Source organism: Propithecus coquereli, unplaced genomic scaffold (genome assembly GCF_000956105.1).
Source record: "Propithecus coquereli isolate 6110/MARCELLA unplaced genomic scaffold, Pcoq_1.0 Scaffold518, whole genome shotgun sequence".
NCBI classification, from domain to species: Eukaryota; Metazoa; Chordata; class Mammalia; order Primates; family Indriidae; genus Propithecus; species Propithecus coquereli.
The window spans coordinates 1,274,882-1,298,273 of record NW_012151041.1 but is presented as its reverse complement, the minus strand read 5'-3'; the positions used below and the strand labels follow the sequence as shown (position 1 = coordinate 1,298,273).

The following is a 23,392-nucleotide window of genomic DNA, read 5'->3' as shown; positions in this document are numbered from 1 at the left end:
CAGCAGGCCAGGCTGGTGCTGGGGGCCGACCATGACCAGCTGTGGCCTCAGGCAGGTGACTGTGTGTCTCTGACCCTCTGGAAAATGGGGAAATATCCTCAGGGTGTGGCCACTGTTAAATAAGACGACCATGGCACTGGCCACCCTGCCCCTCCCCTCTCCCCTCTACCCCCCTTGTTTAAAAGCATAGTTCACACACATCCAAATCCTTTCCGGGTTTTCTCAGCAATTCTGGCCCACACCTTTGCAGGGCACCTGGAGCCAGCCCTCTCCTGGCCCCCCTCACACGTGCAAGGTGCCCGCCTGGGTCCTGGTGGTCCCTGAGGACAGCAGCCCCCACTCAGCAGGGAGGGCTCAGCTGCGACAGTCTTGGTGGCCGCCTTCTCTGGCGCTGGCCTGACCTGACAGACTCCCACTGCAAACAGGAAGGGAGAGGGAGGGAGGAAGGAAGGTTCTGGGACACAGCTGCTCGCTCTCCACCGTTTTTCGTAAGGAGCCTCTGTTCTCTACTCACGCCAAAAATGTTTTCTGGAGAATTCCTAGGAGCAGAGGGAAAGACGGAAATGCCAGCAAGACTGTGAGAGCAGGTGGAAATCTCTGAGGAAGAGCTTTGCAGGCAGGGGAATGGCATGTGCAAAGGGCCTGAGGCATGTTCAGGGAAAGGCTTCCTGAGTGGCTGGTAGCGGAGGAGGGGAGCTGAGTGAAGGCTTTGGACTTGATTCTAAGGGCCATGTTGTAGGGGGGGCATTGGGAGGTTCCGGTGGGATTGAGGGGCATGCAGGTGATGGGACCTGCCTGACAGCAGGGCCGAGGGCTTGGCTGGCACCCACCAGGCTGCTGAGGTTCCACGTTCCTGCCATGCGGGGCTTTGCTCCATGTCCAGCCTCCCACTGCTCCCAGAGGATCCAACATTCAAACAAAGACAGCCTTGGAATGCAGGAGAAGATGCCACCAATAGCTCTCTTTACAGCGTCCCCACGAGTGTCCCCAGCTGTCCCAGAGCCGTCTTCCTGGAGCCTGGGACTCCCCAGCTTGTCCTGTCGCGTCAGCACCTGGCAGGGAGCAGCTGGCCGAGCCCATTCAGTCCCTCACCCAGCACGAGCTGTGCCACGTCTCCGCACGCTCTGCAGCCACTGCCCCCCGGCCCCAGAGCCCGGATCAGGTGGGCGTGTCCATGTCCTCGCTGCCCACAGCAGGCTCGGCCAAGCCGTCTCTGCAGAGGTCTCCTGCGACTGATCGAGACCCGTGAGCTTGCTGGCCCTGGGGAGGGGCTGGCAGGAGGGGGCCCAGGGGGCTGTCTCCCATCTCCCGGGCTGCCCCGCGTCCCTGCTGCAGGCACCGGCCTGGGGCTCTGATCAGACGAGGGCGGGAGGGCGAACAGGGCCACATCCTGGGAGGAGAGGTGCAGGGTGAGGGCGATGCGGTGGGGATGGCAGTGCCCCTCACTGGGCCATGCCTGGAGACACGCTCGCCATCTACACATGTATGTTCACTGGAGAGCTAGTGGAGGTCCCTCGCGTCCTGGCGTGACTTAGGAGCCACATCGGCTCTGCCCCCTACCAGCTACGAGGCCTTGGCACACCCTCACCGCCCCCAGCCTCAGCTTCCACATCTGTACAGTGGACCCCACCCGGGCTGTGTGAAGGCCAGAGAGACCACCATAGGTATCTGCTCCTGGGTGAGCCCTGTCTGGGCCGGTCAGCCTTTTGTCCCTTCAAGCCTTGGTGGTCATTCATTCATTCATTCACTCACTTGTTCATTCATTCGTTTATTCATTCCATACATACTCCAGGGGCCCCCACAAGCACCAAGGTCTGAGCTGAGCCATGCTGGGCACAGAGAGGGCTCAGAGCGAGCCTTGCCTCTGAGGAGCTCCCTGACTGGCAGGGACAATGACAGATAAGTGTAGGGCATGTTGGGGCAGGGAGCTGAGGCAGAGGCAGCTCCCTCCCCAGGCAGCATCAAGGAGGGCTTCCTGGAGGAGGTAACACAGGAGCTGAGTCTTCACATCAAATTGAGATTTGCTCTTAATATGATACTTATCTGAAATGTTCTTCTAAATCCCACTGCCTCTTTCTCCCTGTCCATTGTTGGTGCTTGTGCATGAGTTTCCCGTAGAGAGGACCCTGGTGTTCATCTGCCACACTGTCCCTCATGTCAGCGGTGTAGAGATTGCTCCCTGTCCTTTGTGTACCGGGTCCGTGGCCCCAGGGATGGCCTGGGGGGTATGGGGACCCTCAGACAGCCCTGGCCTCAGGACCGAGCCTCCGCCAACACCCCCCAATCCGTGTGTTGATGACTCTGCTTCCTGGGAGTGACCCCGACTTGGAATGACCTCCAGCCCTCCTGGGGCTGCTGCCCTCAGAGCGCCCACTGTCCCCCGCAGGTGTTCGAGGAGGAGCATCACATCCTGTACCTGGACCACGGCGGCGTGATCGTGGCCATTAAGGACACCTCTATCCCCTTGAAGATCCTCAAGTAATGTCACCAGGGCGGCAGCGGGGTGTGGAGTGCACAGGGCTCTTCCTCTGTGCCTGGGGGCCCTCTTAGAACATTCCCCAGAACACTCCCCACGGGGCCACAGAGCAACCTACTGCTCCCCAGCAGTGGGGGCGGCAGAGCGCCGCACATCCTCCTGAGGGCCACAGAGCTGGAGACAAGCAAACGGGATGGGCGGACAAGACAGAGGGAGGCTTGGGGCTGTGGGCCCAGAGGAGGTGGGGGAGCAGGGAGGGCTTCTCAGACGAGGTGACTTTTAAGCATCACCAGAAATTAGTTACATGGAGAAACTGGGGCCAGGTGACCCAGAAGCCCGCAGCCTGTGCTGGGTAAGAGTGGGGTTGGCAGTGTTGCCACACATCTGCAAACCCTTATGGGGAGCTGAGGGCAAGTGTCAACTTGGGACCCAAAAAGCAGAACTAGAGTAGCTGCCAGGAAGCCAGTATCACTTTAGTCTAAAAAAGAGCTTTATCTCCTGCAAGATGGCAGCACTGCAATCCAGGTCCCATCACTGGCCTGGCACCCCTGGGCCGGACTCAGGCCTTGTGTGAGTACAAGTGTACCCCAAGGGGTACAGATTGTCTTCATAGTACTGAGATAACACACCCAAGGCGTGGGGTTGTGACATGGCTAAACAGTTGCTGGCAAGGTGGCTGCTGCAGCCCCGCCCCCAGAAAGGGCAAGATTGGGGGTCCGGCTGTGGCCCAGATGCTGGGCTGGCCCGAAGACAGCCTCGGTGGGAAGGCAGCTGTGTCCAGAGGGCAGGGTCCCAGGCACAGGGGCACTCACGGCCACGTCGGGGCGCTGAAGGCCCTTCTCTCGCAGGTTCAGCCTGGATGAGGGCCTCAGCTGGAGCACGCACAACTTCACCAGCACCTCGGTGTTCGTGGACGGGCTGCTGAGTGAGCCGGGAGACGAGACGCTGGTCATGACGTGAGTGCCGGGGGCTGGGTGGGTGGCAGGTCACAGCCAGGCAGGCAGTGCAGGGGCCTCCACCTCTGTCTCCATGCATGCCCCTCCCCAGGGGAGCGGCAGCTCTTAATGCCCTCTGCTGGCCTCAGAGGCGGCCACTCTGTTCCCATTCGGGACCATCTGCCACCTGCCCAGGGTCACCTGGCTGGTGGGGCCGAACCGAGGCTCACTGCCATTCTCGACTGCAATCACGACCCCGTGTGCCTCTCAAGTTAGTCTTGTCATCTACTGGCACCTTCTCAGCTGCATGTGCAGATGAGGATCTGAGACCCAGACAGGCCAGCACAGGGCGAAGTCAGCTGTGACCCGCCCGACACCCTGGCCTGGGTTCTGAGGCTACAGCACCCGGCCCAGCTTCCATCTCCAACCCGCCGCATGTGCCCAGCCCTGTCGTGGGCCAAACGCCGCCGGAGGCGCCAGGAAGGGAGAAGGGGCCTTGGAAACCCCTGCTGTTCAGAGCCACCCTGGCCCAGGAGTGAAGACACAGAGGATGACATGAACACACAGGGTTTCACCCTAACCCTGTGGCCGCACTGAGGAAGAGAAGGTGCCCCCGGCAGCCGCGGAAATGAGGGCCTGGCTGGCTGCCTCCTCCTGTCAAAGGCAGAGCCGACTCGGCCCCCAGCTCTGCATTTCTGACAGCTCCAGCGACCCTGCCACTGCGGTGCCATGTAGCGCAGCCTTGCAGGGCTCTGGGACACCCTTCCTCCCCTCAATGTCACCATGTCTGCCTGCAACCTGTGAGTGGGACCTTGTCACCGAGTTAAGACGAGGTCACTCTGGTGCAGGGTGGGCCCTAATCCAAGGGCTGGCATCCTTCTAAGAGCAGAGGACACGGAGACGGACGCGGGAGGAGGAGGCGGGGTGAGGGCAGAGGCGGGAATTGGAGAGACGTGGCCCCCAGCCAAGGAGCACCTGGAGCTGGGAGAGGCAGGAAGGGTCCCCCTCAGTCCCCCAGAGGGAGCACAGCCCCGCCCACAGCTCGAGTTGGGACTCTAGCCTCAGAGCTGCGAGAGACACACTGGGGATGTTGTAAGCCACCAGTCTGTGGTCATCTGTGCAGCAGCCCCGGGACACGACTACATGGACCCTGGCTTCCCTGCGTGTCTGCTCAACCCGGGGCTGGGGTGAGGAGGGTGGGATTGGACGGCTGGACTTTGGACAGCTTACTCTCTGCTCTGCCCCTCCTGGAGCAGACAGGCCCGGCCCACGTGCTCCCCACAGAGTAGTGGCAGCATCCCCACCTCCCCTCTCGGCCTGGAGTGGCGTGTTTCCTGCGGCAGGTGTGGGCTTATGGCCTGGGACTGAGTCCCTGGCACAGCGACAGTGTGAAGTATCAGCCTGGGTGATGCCCCGTTCACATGCCCAAGTCTGCCCGTCTGCCAGCAGTGGCCTTCACGCCCTGGCCCCATCCAGACCTCCCACTGGCCCCAAGGCCCCAGAGAGGCCCACGCGGACAAACCCCCGAGAGAGCCGGACCCCAGCCCTGAGCTCAGCCCGGGCCCTGCCCTCCCGGCCCACACTCGGCTCTCCCTGGGGGCCGAGGGGAGCGGGGCTACTGTCAGAAACTGCCCACCCCACCCGGGCCAGCCTCCGCCCTGGGCAGAGACGAGGCCCCGAGCTCCTGCAGGGCCAGTGTGTCCCCCAGTCTGTGGAGGAGGCCAGGAGAACATGGCCCCTGAGCTGCCCTAACTGCCAGGGCCGGGCTGGGAGCTCAGCCTTGGAAAACCCGCCACTATGGGCCCTGCCATTTCCGTGCCCACCACCCTCCCACCTACCCTCCCTCGCTCGACCAGCTCGTCTGCTTGCCAGTTGGGAAAACCTCGGCTCCAAGAGGGGGCGGGCCTTGGCCGAAGTTGCAGGAGGCGGTCTTTCCTCTCCCTTTCGAGAAACCTCGGCCTCCTCGTCTGCCACACGGGACCATAACCCCACTGTCAGGTCACTGAGAATGCGTCACGACAGCTGCGCCCCTGCGATGCGCTGTGGGGCTTCTTCCTGGGTGGTAGCAGGAGCACCCCCGGTTAGACTCAGAGGCGTCGCTGCCCCCCACGCAGAGCGGGCAGAGCTCCTGCCACCACCCGGCCACGCCGCACGGCAGCTCTACTTCCCTCCCAGAATCCCGGGTGGGCGGGCACATTGTTCCCAAGAAGGAAGGGTCCCTCGCTGACCCAGCTGCGCATCCGCCTCGCATCACAGCTCAGTCTCAGCGGCCTCCAGACCGCTAAACGTGTGTCTGCGTGTTCTCGACGGTGTGTGACGGTGGGCTTATCCAGGGCTTCGTGCCCCTCGTCTAGCCCGGAGTGTCTTCCCTCTGCTGGACCCTTCCCTGCCCCAGCCTGTCCTCCCTGTGTCCTTACCAGCACGGCTGCGTCGGGCCGAGATGGGGCTCTGCCGACCACCTCCTGCACGCGCTCATCTGGTCTTGTTCTCAGAAGTCTCCACGGAATGACGTACGCCCTGTTTCTGCAGGCGCTAAGATCGCCCGAGAATTCTGCCCGAGGGAGGGCTGGCAAGGGGCCCAGCCAGGGACTGGGAGAGGACCCGGGATCCCATCCTATAGAAGCTGGGTAGAGAATAATCGCCATCTTGTTCGCTAAGTGCCCTGGCGTGTGCGGAGTCCCGGCACACTCGGTGCCTGCTCTGCCCCGGCCCTGGCCCCGTCCAATTGCTCTGACTTTAGGCGGTCGCGCTCCCACGTGCCGCTGGAGCCTGAGGTCTTTTCCTGAGGCCACGGGAGGTTGTGCCGCATTTATCCGGAGGGGGAGGCGGGGAGGAAGGGGGTCCAAGTCATGCTCTGGCTGTGGCACGTTGGGAGTGCGGCGGGCGGGCTCCGCATGGACCTTGGCACAGCTGAGCTGTTTCCCGAGGCCAGAGCCTCGGAGCAGGGGACAGTGACCACTGTCAGTGAGGGCGGCCCCAGCCCTTCTGCAGAGTGAACAAGCCAGCCCAGCCGGATAGGCATGCTTTCCACCCCAGAGCCCTGAACAGACTCAGCTTTGCAGGACCTCAAACCTTCATCCTGACTGTCACCACGGCAGAGCCGGCTTTGGCCCCAGAGGCAGCCTGGCTTTCATCCCCCACCCACAGATGGGGCATTTCATCCCCAGAAGGATAATGGCAGAATTCACAGCCGGGTGCTACAACCTTTTAAATTTTTCTAAAAAGCATCAGAATGGTTCCTGCAGACCTCCTATTTCACAGAGCTGCGTCTTCAAACAGCTTGACAACGCCAGTTGACACAGAAAGAATTCGGACCGGAAAAGACGAAGCAGGCCGGCATGTCAGAGCAGAAAGTTCACCTGCGCAGTCTGCTCGGGAGCTGCCCCTGCCGCGCTCCCTTCCCGCCCCTCCTCCCTCGGCACCTGTCCGTGGCCTCAGAGCAGGGAGGGGTCCCAGGCCCCGGGCTCAGGCATGGGTGGGGGGCCCAGAGCCTCAACGGGCTGCAGGCTGCTCCCCACATGGGCGTGAGCTGCTCAGGGCCAGCAGACTCACAGCCCAGCCCCCAGAGCTTGGCCCATTTTTCCTTTTTAGCTGCAAGGCGATAAATAGGCTTCCTTTGGCACCTGCTGAAGACTCAGAATTAACTAGACGAGATATTTCCCGCAGTGTCAGCCGAGGTTTTAGGTTTCCTAAAAGGCAGGGCTTCACAGACACGGAAGGATTAACTAATGAACCAAGCCAGCCCCTGCTCTGCCCAGGCTGGGACCGCGGGTGAGACTGAGATCCCCCCGGGGGACCCTGCAGCCAGCAGTGCTGCCACCGCTCCATGCAGAGCGTCACAGCCCCAGAGTCGCCAGCCCCGGGCTCCAGCGCTGGCTCCTCCAGGAGCTGGGCTGAAGCTGTGCGGCTCTGGGCGGGTCCCTTGCCTCAGCCTCAGTTTCCTCACCTGTAAGATGGGAATAACAATCATATGCTCCCCACAGGGAGCATTTGCCTGGTGGCAGCAAGTGCCCCACATACGTCAGGCCACCGTTTGCAGGAGCGAGAGAGCCCCCACGCGTGCTGGGTGAGGATGCTCTCGGGGGTATAGTGTGTCCACTTAACAAGCCTCCTTTCCTGAGCTCAGGCCCCACACTGTCCAAATGACCAGCCGCCAGGCTTGTGTGGGTGACGATGCTGGACAGAAGGTCCCCAGTGTGTTGATATTCTCCGGAGAGAGGGCTGTCCACATGGGTGTGGCAGAGGGCAGACAGCAGGCAGGACATTGTCTAAATAACAGGCGCTTTGGGCCAAAGCCACAGACTCCTTGTTGGAAATAGCTCCTGCAAGAGCCGTTGGACAGGCGGAGCAGAGGCCAGGCCGCGGGGACGTCTCCCCTGTCCTTGGTGGGCTGTGCCCCCAGCGGCTAGGAGAGTTCCCAGGCCAATGCTCAAGCCCCCTTTCCATGCTCCTCTGAGCCAGACAGAGCAGCATGGGGCTCCTGACTCCCGGGTGGAGAAGAAAAGCTGCCAGGATCGGTGGTTCCGGAATGAGGGGCCAGGCTGGACCGAGAGCCCAGTGGGCGCCTCCCCGCCCCAGGGCCCAGCAGTGACAGGGCAGGAACGTGAACGTGAGGACACAGGGCGGAAACGGCCCGGCTGCACCCGCACGGAGCCTGCCACGGCAGGACAGGCGGCAGCTGCCAGGACGCAGGAGGCCTGGCCCAGTGTCAGAGGCTCGGGTTTGATCTGTGAAATAAAGATGATCCCACCTCCCTCGTGACCCAGTTCTGGGGAGTGGGGGTGATGTATGCACCGGGCACCCTGCCCACACTGTCACTAATCCAATATCAATCCTGAAAGACCACTCGTCTTGTCCCCACTTTCAAGCCAAGGAAACCGAGGTACAGGAGGGAGATGGGCCTGCTCAGGGTCGCACATTGCAGGAAACGGGTGCCAAGGCCTGCCTGACTCAGAGGTGCGCTGTGGAGCCAAACCTCGTCTTCAAATATTAGCCTCAGACATTCAGACCCAGCCATCATATCCCTAAGAACATACTCCAGTACCTTTCTCAACACCACTCCAGAATGGGGACTGAGTGTGTTCAGATCATGAGTGGCCGCCCCAAGAATCCAGCCCCTGTTGGTGGTGTTCAGACAGGGCCAAGACCGGAGCAGGATATATCACCTCCCCCATCCAGATGCTTGACCTCTGGTAATATGGCCAGAGCATTGTAAGGTGGACTAGAGAAGGACTGGGGAAGGGCATATTGGGCCCCTCTTCTGAGGTGGTCTTTGGACCCCAAGCATAAGGTATTGGGGGGATTGAGTGGAAGCTCCTCAGGCAGTAGCCCTGGCTGAGAGGCAAAGATCTGGGCATGCTCAGCAAATGACTGCTGACTGCCAAGCAGAGGATAAGGAACAGCACAAACTCTGTGACCTTGGGCAAGTTACTCGACCTCTCTGTGCCCTGGCTTTCCTGTCTGTAGCACGGGGATGGACTCGCCTCACTGGGCCACGTGTGTGGGTTGCTTCCCGCACAGTAGGGCTCCCTGGATGGCTGCCGCCCTGGTCTCCCTCCACTGCTTCCCCCACCCGCCATGGCTGGGAGCAGGGCGCTGAGACGTTACCATCCTCACCCGCCTGCTCTGAGTTGGGCCTGATGACTCAGCATGTCTCTTGGGATGCCAGTTCCACGTGGGAGTAAGCGCCCTGCGGGCCAGCAACAACAAGCCGGGTTTCTGCAACACGGAACCCTCGCACGGTCAGGTGACAGGAGCAGTGAGAAGATGACAGTTCCGGGCTCAGCCTGGCCACGAATGGTTCTGCAAAACAGGACACAAGGACCAGCAAGTGGGGTGGGAAAGGGCCCTGGCGGTGGCTGGGAGGCCAGGACTCGGCCATGGGGCTGTTTCTCCGTCTCTCAAGGAGCAGGCGTGTGGGATCGGACAGGATGACCCACTCCAGTGCCGTTGACAAGCCAGAGATCACAGTGGTCATCGTGGGGACACTAATGCCGAGGCCTGCCGAGCGCCCTCAGAGGGCCAGGCTCTGCCCAGGGGGCATCGTCTGGTCCCCAGCAGGGCAGGAGCTGTGTCTGTCCCCAGTGTGCAGTGGGAGCTGAGTCCGGAGGAGAGGTGTTTGGACAGCAGGCTGGGCCAGGCTAAGGTGGCTCTCTCTCCCCTTCCCTCCTCATCCCTCCCCAGCGTCTTTGGCCACATCAGCTTCCGCTCAGACTGGGAGCTCGTCAAGGTGGACTTCCGGCCCTCGTTCTCCAAGCAGTGCAGTGAGGACGACTACAGCTCCTGGGACCTCACCAACCTTCAGGTGGGGCTGGGACGCGGCCGGGGAGGGCAGGCTGGGCGCAGGTGGGGGCCCACCTCTGCCTGCTATGTCCTCCCCTGCCAGGCTGGGGGTACCTCCTCCAAGAAGTCCTCACGGAATCCCCCCACCTTCCGAGGAGGACTAAATAAGGCCACCAAGGTCCTGTTTGCTCCAGTTGAGCTGTGACAGAGAAGCCTGGGATGCCAGGGGCCGGGGGTGGGGGGACTGTAAAAGAAAGGATGCTTCAGTGGCGCTTGCTTTATCCAGGGCCACCGCAACGGGTGCAGGGACCACCTCAGGGGAGAGAGGCTGGGCTCAGCTCGAGCACAGCGCAGCACGTGGGAGCTGCCAGCCAAGGAGCAGGGTGGGGCGCCTGGGTGGACAGCACTGTGAGGAAAGTCTGGGGGGAGGAGGGCCCTGGCCACAGGCAGGCCAGGGCGACCAGACACCTCCTGGGGTGAGGATGAGGACCCCAGTCAGACACGGAGGGTGGGGGAGCTTGCCAGACTGACCGGCGGGCTCTGCGCTGAGCTGGATTGTGCAAGGAACAGCACAATGGCCCGGGAAGGGGCGTGGGCGTCAGCCCTCGCTGCCACCACCACAGGGCTGGTGCAGGGTGGTGGGGGGCCTTTTCTCTCCTCCGCTGAGGACCTACTGTGTGCACATGAGCCCTCCAGGCCATGGCTTGTCTCAAGCACAGGGCCTGGCGCCCTCGGAGCCTGGGAGGTGCAGCGGGGCCCTTAAAGGGGGACCGTGTTCCCAGTCGCTATGCGACCCCTCAGGGCCCAGCCAGGGCTGTACACAGAAGGTGCCTAATGAATGCTTGTGGGTTGGGATGGGAGGAAGGCTGCCTCAGCTTGACCTCGGACATGCCACTTCCCCTTCTGGGCCTCAGTTTCCCCATCTGTAAGAGGGGACAAACTCCCTGCCCCACTGCTGCCTGAGGAATCAGGCATTTCCTGGGACAGGCAGGATCAGCGGTACAAGCCGGCGCAGAGCTAGCGGCCGGGCCCTCACCCTCACATTCCTGCTGCAGGGCAGCCGCTGCATCATGGGCCAGCAGAGAAGTTTCCGGAAAAGAAAGTCCACATCCTGGTGCGTCAAGGGGAGGAGCTTCACGTCAGCGCTCACGTCCCGCGTGTGCGAGTGCCGAGACGCGGACTTCCTCTGGTGAGCAGCCGCCCCGCTCGCGGCCGCACGGGCTGCTCGCACTTCCTCACGGCGTGGAGCCGTTCCCCTGAGGGGGAGGAGACCGCGATGCCTGCCGTGACCTGGGCTCGGGTCACCGTCACTTCCGCTCTATTCCGTCTCTTAGTCAGCAAGGCCAGCTCACACCGAAGGAAGGAGCATAAAGAATTTGATGTATTTTTAAAGCCGCCACAGTGGCCTGCTCACAGTGGGGGAGCACGTGAGGGCTAGGCCGGGGCGTGCTGGGAGCAAGCTGTGCCCACCCCAGCCCTCCTCCACCCAGGGCTCTACTGACAGCCCCCGACCTGTCCCCTGCTCCACTCGAAAGCGACCTGTGGCCACCCACTGCCCACAGGACAACGTGGCTCACAAGGCCTCTGGCCCACCCGCCTGCCTCCCGACCTCACCCCTCCATCTGCTTCTTGACATTCGACCACCTCTGCCTGTCCGTCCCTGCACCTGCACTAACCAGGCTGGTCCCTGCCCACAGCACCTCTCCCCCACTTCCCCTGCCTGTCTCTGCCCATCCTCTGAGATTTGCTCACCTCCTCCAGGAAGCCCTCCAGGTTCCTCCAAGTCCCCAGCATCTCTCTGCATCCCTTGTCATTCTGAACTGTAGCTGTCAGTTCTCAGGCCTGTCTCCCCCTCTGGGACAGGACCAGGGTTCTCCTCCGTGTCCCCACAGATGGACAGGTCGTAGGCCTTTGGCATGCGGTTCCCTTCCCAGCCCCCCTGACGCCACTCCCATGCTGGCTATCTCTGGCCCCCACTTGTACCTGTTTCCTGATCACTGTCCTTCCTCCTCCCAGCGACTATGGATTTGAGCGCTCCTCCTCCTCAGAGTCTGAAGCCGACAAGTGCTCTGCTAACTTCTGGTTTAACCCGTTGTCCCCACCTGACGACTGTGCCCTGGGCCAGACCTACACCAGCAGCCTTGGGTGAGTGTGCGTGCAGGGCCTCTCCTTGCCTGAATCCAGGGCAGAGCTGCCGTGCACCCCAACTGCATTTCCAGCTGCTGCCTGCAGCTCCTGAGTGGAGTTAGGGAAAGAACATCCTGTGCTCAGGACACAAAAGCAGGTGGCAGGGCTCATGTCCCGTGCTTGGGACACAAAAGCAGGTGGCAGGGCTCACGTGTTCCACCATAGTCAACGATGAATGAACTTGGCTCCCAGGCCGAGGAGCCCACAGGGTTCTTCCATCTGCACCCGTGTGAGCCAGCATCAGGGGACACTGCCTTCAGGCGGCTCTGAACAGAGAACAATGGACAGAAGAGGTCTAAGGTGCCCTGTGGCTCGCACCTGCTACAGAGCTGAGCCCACCCAGAGAAGCACACCCCTCCCCTGGTCCTTCTGAGCCTCTGCAGTGCCCAGACCCTCCCCTACTTACAAACGCTCAGCGAGCCAGGCCTTCATTTGGGGGCTGGAGATGCTCACACTGCCTGTAGGTCTCAGCTTACACAGCACTTCCTCCAGGAAGCCCTCCCTGACCACCCACCCCAACACCCCGAGCTTACTTTGTCATAGCACAAATCCCAGTTGTTGCCTTCATTTACCTAACAGTCCTCCCTGCTGGGCTGCAAGCCCACAGGACATGGTGGCTGTTCCTTCCGTCTAGTGAGTAATGAATACAAACTGTGTGCCAGGGCACAGTGCCCACAGGTGTGAGCCATCATGACACTTCTCCTCCACCACACTGAGAACATTGCTTATAAAGGATTAACTTCATAGAAACATGTTAGGTATGTAAGGGCTGGGAACTCAGCTTTGGAAGGTGCCAAACATGCTCCATCTGAAGGTCCAATTTCCCCATTTCTCTGTGAGGAAGTTTTCAGAGAGGAAGGGAAAAGCCTGTGGGCTCATTTGAAAATCCCCATTACTCCCCCTGGGGACCTGAGGAAACAGGAATCAGGCCCAGGAAATGTAGGCTTTGGCCTCAGCAGCACATATGCTGCCATCTACCCACTCGTCCAGTCATCCATCCAGTCATTCATCCTTCACCCATCCATCCAGCCATCCATCTGTCCATCCAGCCAGCCATCCATCATTCATCTAACTTCTCATCCATCCATCCATCCATCACCTTTCCATCCATCCATCTACCTTCATCTCTCCATCCATCATCTGTCCTTCCATCCATCCTTCCAACAATTCATCATCCATCCATCCATCTACCCATCCATCCATCCATTCACCCAACTTCTCATCCATCCATCTACCCATCCATCCATCTATGTATCTATCCATCCATCTATCCATCCATCCATCCATCCATCTATCAAGCAGGTGCAGTGGCCTCTCCTGCATCCCAGGGCTTGGCAAGCAGGGACTAATGTCTGAAGTGTCAGAGCCATGACTTGTATCGAGGACAAAGGATTTCATTTCATATCATCTACACAGTGCAGGTGCTGGGGGTGGGGCAGCCCTTAGAGAAGTGTATTTTCCTTCAAACCACCCAGGTACCGGAAGGCAGTGTCCAACGTGTGCGAGGGTGGTGTGGACCTGCAACAGAGCCCGGTGCAGCTCCAGTGCCCCCTCATGCCACCCCGGGGCCTGCAGGTCAGTATCCGTGGCGAGGCGGTGGCCGTGCGGCCCGGAGAGGACGTCCTGTTCATGGTGCGGCAGGAGCAGGTGAGTGGGCACTATCTGCAGGGCGAGCAGAGGGGACGGGCGCAGGGAGCTGTTCCCTCCAGCCACCAGCAGCTGAGGGCATTGCCGCGGGGAGCAGCCTGCTCCAGGCAGCGGGAGGCAAAGGTGGACGGAAATCCGCTCCCTGGGTCCAGACTGACATTAGCAGCGAAGGAGACTCAGGAGGTCGCAGACTGGATGCGGAGAACGTCAGCATGTGCCGTCAGAGGTCCGCGTGGCTTCGCGGGTGCTGTGCGCGTGTTTGCTGGGCTGTGGTGTAAATTTACTCATTCCGGTGGGTGGCAATAGGATTTTTTAAAACCTCTAATTATATTGATTTAGTTAATTTGGAATCGTAAGAAGAGCAGAGAGTTAAAAGCACCTATTACTTATAATTACACAACCAAAGATAAACTCCGTGTGTGTGAAGAGATAGACATAAATACACACGGATACAGATACACGCTTCCTCCAGTCTCCCATCTCTCTTTTTTCTTTAGAAAAAGTGTTACATTGCTTCTGATTTTAAAAATAATATGTGTTCATTGTAGAACATTTTGAAAACACATAAAAAATATCAAGAATATAAATATCACCAAGAAATCCTGGTCCTCCGTGGTAACAGCTATTCATATTACATATTTCCTTCTGGTCTTTTTAAGTTAATCTGTGGCATGTTTATTTCCCTGATTATAAAATTAGCTAGTTCTTATTGTAGGAAATTCAAAAATGAAAACTAGAAAAACGTACAGATATGCAGAAAATTCAAAACTACAGAAAAGCACAAGGGAGCGGTCGATGCTCCTGTTCCCAGCGCCGGAGCACATTGGCTGGCTGGGACTCCAGGCTGTCCTGCACACTGCTCTGCGGGCATCCGGATCTTTGGTTAACAAATATGGGGAAGGTAGCAAGTGTGGCTGCATGACTATGTGTGTTTTCTTTAAATGTCCTTCAAATTATGGTGCTGGCCAGGCGTGGTGGCTCACGCCTGTAATCCCAGCACACTGGGAGTCTGAGGCAGGAGGACTGCTTGAGCCCAGGAGTTCTAGACCAGCCTGGGCAACATGGTGAGATCCCATCTCTGTAAAAAATAAAAAACTTTACCAGGCATGGTGTTGCGCACCTGTAGTCCCAGCTACTCAGGAGGCCGAGACAGGAGGATCGCTTGAGCCCAGGAGTTGGAGGCTGCAGTGAGCAATGATGATGCCATTGCTCTACAGCTTGAGCAACAGAGCAAGACAGACCCTGTCTCAAAACAAACAAACAAAAAAGGCATTACAATATTTCAAGCAACTATCTAGTTCAAAACAAGATAAATAATAAAAAATAAAAACTTTTAAAAATACTGTGCCAAGGTGGTGTGGGATGAGGATGACAAAGATCTTTGGAATAAGACCATAGGGAGCCTGGTCTAGTGCAAACAGGGAAACTGAGGCAGAAGAGGACACAGAGCTGTGCCTGCCGGGTGCCCCTGCATCGGGCACTACTCCCTGCACTCCTGGCACAACCTCACACAGTGCGCTCTTGTCGGCCTGGTTTGGAGCTGGGGTGGGGAAACCGAGGCTGGGACAGGTGCAGTCGCTCTCCTAAGGCCACACAGGAATGAATCCCAGGCCTCGGGACTCCGAGTGGACAGAGACCGAGTCTGGGGCCCCCAGACCTGAGCCGTTTGCTGGTGCAGGCTCCAATTCCCCAGCCATCCCAGGTCCCACCTGTCCCAGGTGCCCACGCTCATTGAGACTGTCCTGAGATTCAATTTCAGCCAAGGGGGCCGCCTGGGGTGGGAGTGGGGCCCCTCTGTTCACAGCAGCATCTCGGGGTGCCAGGAGGACAGAGCCCCCTACCCGGCCTGGGGTCACACGGACGCTCAGAGTTGACCCCTCTGAGGCTCCTACAGACCTCCAGGAAAAACGGCCATCTGCTGCCCCCTAGAGCCCGGCATCCGAGCAAGTCGGTCACGTCCCAGGTTCTCCTAATGGAGCCAGAGGGGCCAGTGTCCCCCCACCCCCGCCAGTGGCTGGGACCATGGCTGGGGCTGCTCTGCGGGCCTGCGACTGAGTTTGCAGAGGTCAGGGGAGTGACCAGAGATGCTCTTGGCAGAGAAGCAGCTCTCTGCAGAGAGGGTTCCCGGGGCACCCCTCGAAGAAGCTAGTTTCCTTGGGGAAGGGGTGTGGGAAGGTGGGGTTGGGGGGGCGCACACACTCACTGATGCAACTCACACACACACACACACACACATGCACACAGGCACACGCATGCTTATACACTTGTGTGTTCACACACGTTCATATTCACACTCGTACAGACACATTTGTGCACTCACACACACACGCACAGGCCAAGCTAGGCTTGGAAATAGCACCGGATTTAGGAGAATCCAAGTTTTGTAAATATCTACGAATTAAAAATCAGATCTGACAAGGAATCCAGAAATAGACCTACGCAAATACACCCATCTGATTTTTTATATAGGCATAAAAACAGCTCACTGACGGAAGAATGGCCTCTTTATACAACAAAAATGAACCGACCTGAACCTCGCACCTGATAAAAATCAACTAAAAACGAATCACAGACTGAAATGTAACGTGTGAAAGTCATAAAACTCTTGGAAAAACCATAGGAGAAAATATTCAGGATCTAGGACAAGAAAAGGGTCCTTAGATTTGACACTAAAAGCACAATCCGTAAAAGGAAAGTTTGGCAAATGGGGCTTCATCAAAATTAGACACTTTTGCTCTGTGAGACGCCCTCGTTAAGGAGAATAGACATGCTGAGGGTGGGGAAGTATCTGCAGACCACACGTCCAGCAAGGGCTCGTATCCAGAACATCTAAGGACTCTCAGAGCTCAACAGTAAGAGAACAAACCATCCAACTGGAAAACGGGCAAAAGACCCGAGAGACGGTTCACCCGAGACCCCTCCACTGGGGGGGCCTAGAAACCACACTGACGCCAGCAGAGGAACAGGGAGAGGCAGACACGTCATGTTAGTGTTACACGTGCACGGGACCTTCACAAGACAGTGAAGTCCGACGTCACCAAAGCAAGATGCTTCTATACTTTTTAGAGAAAGAACAACACATTTGAAAATAAATGATGGACAAAAAAAATCTGGCTAGGGGCAGTAACATTTTCTAGGGGAGTCACTAGGAGAAGTACGGGGGTGTGCAGCAGGTGGAAGATAAGGGGTTCTCCACTAAGTGTGTCCATTCAGGCCCCTTGCAGCCCCTGGGTGCCCGGCTCGGGTGACCAGGGCTGTTTCCTCCCCCTGGTAGGGGAGGGCACCCCTCGCCACAGAACCTATCGTGTGCTGCATGCAGGAAGGCAGGCCGGCTCTCCCTTTCTGAAACTACGATTTCTCCAGGGTTTTTGACCCGAAATAATACGCCAATCCAGCGCATGTGGGGATGGCACATCCTTCACTCCTGCACGGATGTACAGATGGCCGAAAGCACGTGGTAGATGTTGGGCATCGTTAGCCATCAGGGAAATGCACGTTAGAACCACAGGTAAACATCACCGCACACCGGCCAGGAAGGCTAAAATACAAAATAGTGACAACACTAAATGCTAGTGAGGATGCGGGGAATCTGGATCCCTCACGCATTACAGGTGGGAATGGAAAATGGTGCAGCCATTCCGGAAAAGATTTTGGCAGTTCTTTTGAAAACTAAGCATGGAACTACAGCATGACCCAGCACTTGCACTCGTGGGCATGTGTCCCAGAGAAATGAAGACCGACGCTCACGTAAAACCCCGTTTGTGAATATTCACAGCAGCTTTATTTGTAAAGGCCAGAACCTTGCGATAAGCTGGATACACGTCAAGTGCATTATGCTGAGTGAAAAAGCCACTAGGATGACTGCATACTCCACACTGTTGCGTGTGGAGTCCGTGTATGTAGCATCCTTGACAGGGCGACACTGCAGACATGGAGGAGGCATTGGTGGTTGCCATGGAGTCAGGGGCGGATGAGGGGAGGTGGTGTGTTTGTGAGGACGGCGGAGGGATCCCGGCACTGCTCACATTGTTCCGCGCCTTGATTGTGTCAGTGAGGACGTCCTAGCTGTAATGTTACAGCTTCGTGAGATGTTGGCTGTGGGGGGACCTGGGTGAAGGGTACAGGCTCTGCCTGTGTTCCTGACAACTGCATGTGAATCTATCATTATCTCAGAAGGAAACATTTACTTTCCTTCAAAAGCCCTCGGTAATATGAATAGATCTGAATGAAATATACCAAGGTATTCATGGTGGGCATTATGGTGAGATTTTGTTTTTTCTTTTTATTTTCTTTGCTTTGATCTTTGTATGTTCTGTCTTTTCTATGTTGAGAATGTACTAGTTTTGTATTAGGAAAAAAATGACAAGTTGCTTTAACCAAGTGAAATATTTAAGGAGTAAATGTGTATAGAGCCCTCACTCCAGGTGGCCAGACCACAGCTCCCAACTCCAGGCCAAACGTGCCCCCGGGGGTGCAGCGCAGGAAACCCTCCCGCCATGGGAGCAGTGGCGCTTGAGCCCCTCTCCGCGTTCCCCCAGTGAGGCTGCCCCTAAACAGACAGGGCGATGGGCGGGGAGCAGCCTCCCATCCTGGGCTTCTGAGAGCCTCAGCCTCAGTCTTCCAACCTGCAGAGCAGGGATAGCGCAGCACATGCATGTCGGGTTCTGGGGATGCCCAGCAAGTGCCCGCAGACTGGGCGGCTCGAAACGGCACAAGGCTAAGACGGAGACTCCGTTCTTACCTCCTATCGCTCCTGGCGGCCCCAGGCGTTCCTTGGTTTGGGGCAGCTTCACTCCAGGCTCTTTCTCCGGGTCCACACGGCCTCCTCCGTGCGTCTCAAACCTCCCTCTCCTCTCTGCCACCGGGACGCCGGTCATGGGATCCAGGGTGCGCCCTACTCGGGACGACCTCATGCTAACCAAGTACATCCACAAAGACCTGTTTCCAAACGAGGTCACATTCTGGGGTTCCCGGTGGGCATGGATTTGGGGAGACACTAGTCAGGCAGTTATGCCATAATCTGTGACGAAAGTTAAATGAACGTAGTTTATGTAAAAGTAGTTACCAATTTTTGCAGTTTGGCGGGTGTAAACTAAGAAGATTGCTAAACGGTTAGTCATTGTCCTGTTTCGTTCTTGCTCATGAGGAGACGGTTTTCTGGCTATTCCTGATGGGGGTACTTAGCAGAAAGCGACAGTGGGCAGAAGGGAGGGAGGAGATGATAGCTGATGTAGGAACTCTGTCTTGCCGTGAAGTTGAAAACCTTATCGCTTCCTTCGCTCAACTTCCCCACTCCGAGGAAAATGTGGCTATTGGGGGATAACGCCCGTGGCCGGGAAGTGTGCGAGGTAATACGGCAGCGTGTGCGGGTGACCACATGCTGCGGGGGCGGCCATTGGTGGGATATGCCCTCTGCACAGACCCCGCCGCGTGTGAGCATCGTTCTGGCACCGCAGGACATGAGATAAAAGAGAAAAGCAGGAACTGCAGCGTCATAGAAGGGAAAACCATGTTTCCTCTGTTTCCTGGGAGACCATTTAAGAGTCTCCAGACGTGGGCGTCTTCCTCGTGGCAATGCTGAGACCCTCTGGCTGTGGGAGCCCCTTCTCACACCCTGGCCCCATGCCTGATGCAGGCCTCAGCGCATCTCTCGGGGCCCTCGCCCACCCTGAAACTGCTGCCTGACGTCAGCCTTGGGCCCTCGGCCATCCCTCTCTACCTCTGGGCAATTGTTCTGAGATGTAACCTGGCCCTGGTCCCCCCATCGAATGCTCTTGGGCTGCCTGTGTCAGCCCCGTACTCTGGGCTGGAATCTCAGAGGCAGAACCAGGTTTGGTCCCCTGTGGGTCCCCAAAGCCCACCCATTTCAAGGAAAGGAGGGAGCAGATTAGTGCATGAGGGAATGAGCCACTGCCAGCCCCTGAGCTTGAGGGCCACTCCTGAATGGCCACATGGTGTTTCCTTGCAGGGTGATGTCCTGACCACCAAGTACCAGGTAGACCTTGGGGATGGCTTCAAGGCCATGTACGTGAACCTCACGCTGACTGGGGAGCCCATCCGGCACCGCTATGAGAGCCCTGGTGTTTACCGCGTGTCTGTCAGGGCAGAGAACATGGCGGGGCATGACGAGGCGGTGCTCTTTGTGCAGGTCAACTGTAAGTCCACCCCCCAGGTCCCTCTGGAAGTTGCTCCCTGTGACAGAGAGAACCTAGCTCCTGGGGAAGCACAGGGGGTTCTTCAGGGCTGCTGTAGGCCCCATACTTAGGATGGTGAGCCCAAGGGCAGGGAGGCAGGCAGGCTGGGCTCAACTCGCACCACTGATGACCTATACAATGGTGGGGTGGTGGTGATGACGATGGTGTCAGTGACAACAATGGTGATGATGGTGCTGGTGATGATGGTGATGATGGTGATGGTGATGGTGACGACTGCGATGGTGATATCGATGGTGATATTGATAATGATAATGGTGATAATGATGGTGGTGGTGACAACAATGGTGATAAGGGTGATGATTATGATGGTGGTTGTGGTGGTGATGGTGGTGGTGGTGGTGGTGATGGTGGTGATGGTGGTGATGGCAGAGGTGGTGATCATTGTGATGGTGATTGTGGTGGTGGCCGTGATGGTGGTGATGGTGGTGGTGGTGATGGTGATGGTGGTGGTGGTGGTGGTGGTGGTGGTGGTGATGGTGGTGGTGGTGATGGTGGTGGTGGTGATGATGGTGGTGGTGGTGGTGGTGATAGTGATCATGGTGATGGTCATGTTAATAGTGATGATGGTGATGGTTGTTAATAGTGATGGTGGTGATGGTGGTGGTGGTGGTGGTGGTGGTGATGGTGATGGTGATCATGGTGGTGGTCATGTTAATAGTGGTGATGGTGGTGGTGGTGGTGGTGGTGGTGATGGTGGTGATGGTGGTGGTGGTGATGGTGATGGTGATTGTGGTGGTGGCCGTGATGGTGGTGGTGGTGGTGATGGTGGTGGTGGTGATGGTGGTGGTGGTGATGGTGGTGGTGGTGGTGGTGGTGGTGATGGTGATGATGGTGGTGGTGGTGATGGTGGTGGTGGTGGTGGTGGTGATGGTGGTGGTGGTGGTGGATGATGGTGATGGTGGTGGTGATGGTGATAGTGATGATGGTGATGATCATATTAATAGAGATGATAGTGATGATGGTGATGGTGGTGATGGTGGTGGTGATCATTGTGATGGTGATGATGGTGGTGATGGTGATGGTGGTGGTCGTGGTGATGGTGATAGCGATGATGGTGATGGTGATGATGGTGGTAGTGGTAATGATGGTGATGATGGTGATGTGGAGGTGGTGGCGATGGTGATGATGATGGTGATGGTGGTGATGGTGGTGGTGGTGGTAATAACAATGATGTTGATGGTGACAGTGACCAAAAAACAGTCTCTGAAATGCCCTGTGCTCTGATACCTTCTAACCTTGGCCTTTTGGGGGACTCCACAGCCCCCCTCCAGGCCCTCTACCTGGAGGTGGTTCCTGTCATCGGCATCAACCAGGAGGTGAACCTCACAGCTGTGCTGCTGCCCCTGAACCCCAACCTCACCGTCTTTTACTGGTGGATCGGCCACAGCCTGCAGGTGCGCTGGCCCGTCCCCCTTGAGGCCTCCTTCCCACAGGCTCCGCTTGGGTGCAGAGTGGGGGCGGGGCATAGCCCTAGGCATTCAGCAGAAGGACACAGTGTACGATGCACTTCCCATCCTGGGGCTCTTCTGGGGCAGTTGAGAGGGGCACACACTGTCCGTCCTTCACTCAACACCCAACCCTGGGCATCTTCTTGGGGTCCGTCTGCTCAGGGGACACAGGATGAATCAGACCAGTCACTGCCTTTTCCTGGCAGAGAGATGGGAACAAAGTGGTTGGCCAGAGTTAGGGTGTGACAAGTGTCGTGGGAGTGGGAAGGTGGGGTGTGTGAGAGCTCTGGGAAGGGGAGGTCATTTCTGGCGGGAGGTGGGTACAGGGAAGGTTTCATGGAAGAGGAGCTCACTAGGGCTGGACCAGATCTCAGAAGCCTCACTCAGAGGCCTGAGTTGTACCCTGAAAGCAGTGGAGAGCCAAGGACAGTTCTGGAGCAGGAGAGAGCCCAAGCCAGCAGAATGCCTAGGGGAGGGTGAGGCTGTCTGTCCTCAGGCTGGGGCCTCAAGACCAAAGAGGGGCACCCTTTACTCATTCAGCAAACAGCAGCCTACACCCCAGCAGAAAGCCCCCATAGCAGCTGAGGGCCCAGACACGGAGAGGGGCTGTAGGCTCTGGATTTTGTTTCCTTGGGGCTGGGGAGGGTCCAGGAAGGAGGCGGGCTCTGGGTTCGGGTCTCAGCTCAGCCACGTCCAACTTCAGCTCCGTGCACATCATTTCACCTTGCAGAGCCTCCATCTCCGCAGCTATGGGGGCGGGATGGCCTTTGCTATCTCAGGATAACATTGCCGCCCATCCATGCTGAGCGTGCACCACCCCGGCGGCTGGGCTGCAGAGCTTGTGCTGGGTGACAGAGATGAAGGTGCCCAGCTCATCTGCAGTGCGGTGGGAAGATGACCCAGGGCCAGGGGAGTGAGGCCCAGCCTAGGGGCCATGTTAAGGCTCCAAAAATGCCCACATAGGAGAGGCTTGGGGATGCCCTGTGGAAAGAGGGGGCACCAGGGGACTCGTGTCCATGCTGTGTTGGCTTAGAACCGAGGTGCCCTTGGCAGCAGCCCTGCCCAGGTGCTGCCTCTGCAGGGCGCCCTTGATGGGCCATTTGCTGGTGAGAGCAAGGGGAGGGCAGTGTTTGCAGTGTGGCTGGGCAGCAGACCTCGGGCCCGCATCCCTGTCACCCACTGCGCCTCCAGGCCAGACCCTGACCCCGCCTGTGCCCTGCAGCCCCTCTTGTCCCTGGATAACTCTGTGAAGACGCAGTTTCCAGACACGGGTGACGTGCGTGTGACGGTGCAGGCCGCCTGTGGGAACTCGGTGCTGCAGGACTCCAGGGTCATCCGCGTGCTGGGTGAGTCCTTCCCCAGGGTCAGGCCACATGCGTGCATTAGCCAGGGATGTTCTGGCCTCCCCAGGGTGGCCCAGGGCTGGGGAGGAGGGGCTGGGTAAGTGTGCACAGCTCTACGCTGGCTTTATGGCCTGGGCAAAGGCTCCCAGCCTCTCTGGCCTCAGTTTCCCCATCAGTAAAATCAATACTAACAACTCCCGTGTCCTGTGGCACTCATGGGATGACACAAGTGAGGATGTTGCTGAGTGACTTGGCAAGGCTGCCCAGCAGCAGGAGCCGGGGTTGCGCCCCGGCCCTGGCGCCTCCAGGAGTGGCTCGTGGCGTAGCTGGAAGGGAAAGGACTCCCTTCCGCACACCTGCCGAGCCCCTGCTCTGAGTCTGGGCCCGGGTCTGCCTGTGCTCCGGGGCTCCTCACAGGAGACGTTTACAACAGGAAATCGGTCCCAAGCCTAGAGGACACCCACCAGCAAGCTGTTGCCCCCGTGCCCCACTGCACCAATAGAAACCTCACCTTGCTGTAAGAGTAGCCCCTGCTATGGGCAGCAGCCATCAGTTAAATATTTAGCAGAACAGCGTGTAGAAGGCCAGGCTGCCCCCGCGGACCCTTCGCGCCTTGGCCGAGGCCGCCGTGACGGTGCCTCCCCACTGGGCCACGAGCTTTGCGGCAGCCATCCTCGCCCGCGCTGTATGATGCAGGACTGGCAGTTCACAGAGATCTTGTCCCTCGAGCTCTCAGCCCTGCAAAGCCTCTTCCCACTTTACAGGGGAGAAAACCGAGGCTCGGGAAGTAAAGGAGAGGTTACGACTTAGCTCTGAGGCTTTTGGGGACTCTAGAATTGGGTGCGAGCCCCGGAGCGCG

General features: G+C 58.2%; 1 protein-coding gene across 1 annotated transcript in view; it reads left to right on the top strand.

The window, feature by feature from the left end:
- SORCS2 (sortilin-related VPS10 domain containing receptor 2) overlaps window positions 1–23,392 on the top strand; it is a 488,162-nt gene that overhangs the window by 452,914 nt on the left and 11,856 nt on the right. Inside the window, exons 13-21 of the mRNA XM_012656749.1 lie at window positions 2,387–2,478; window positions 3,325–3,432; window positions 9,595–9,715; window positions 10,749–10,882; window positions 11,710–11,838; window positions 13,356–13,527; window positions 19,496–19,682; window positions 21,003–21,136; window positions 22,413–22,536. Coding sequence (XP_012512203.1) covers window positions 2,387–2,478; window positions 3,325–3,432; window positions 9,595–9,715; window positions 10,749–10,882; window positions 11,710–11,838; window positions 13,356–13,527; window positions 19,496–19,682; window positions 21,003–21,136; window positions 22,413–22,536 — 1,201 coding nt within the window. The remainder of the gene's footprint in view (window positions 1–2,386; window positions 2,479–3,324; window positions 3,433–9,594; window positions 9,716–10,748; window positions 10,883–11,709; window positions 11,839–13,355; window positions 13,528–19,495; window positions 19,683–21,002; window positions 21,137–22,412; window positions 22,537–23,392) is intronic.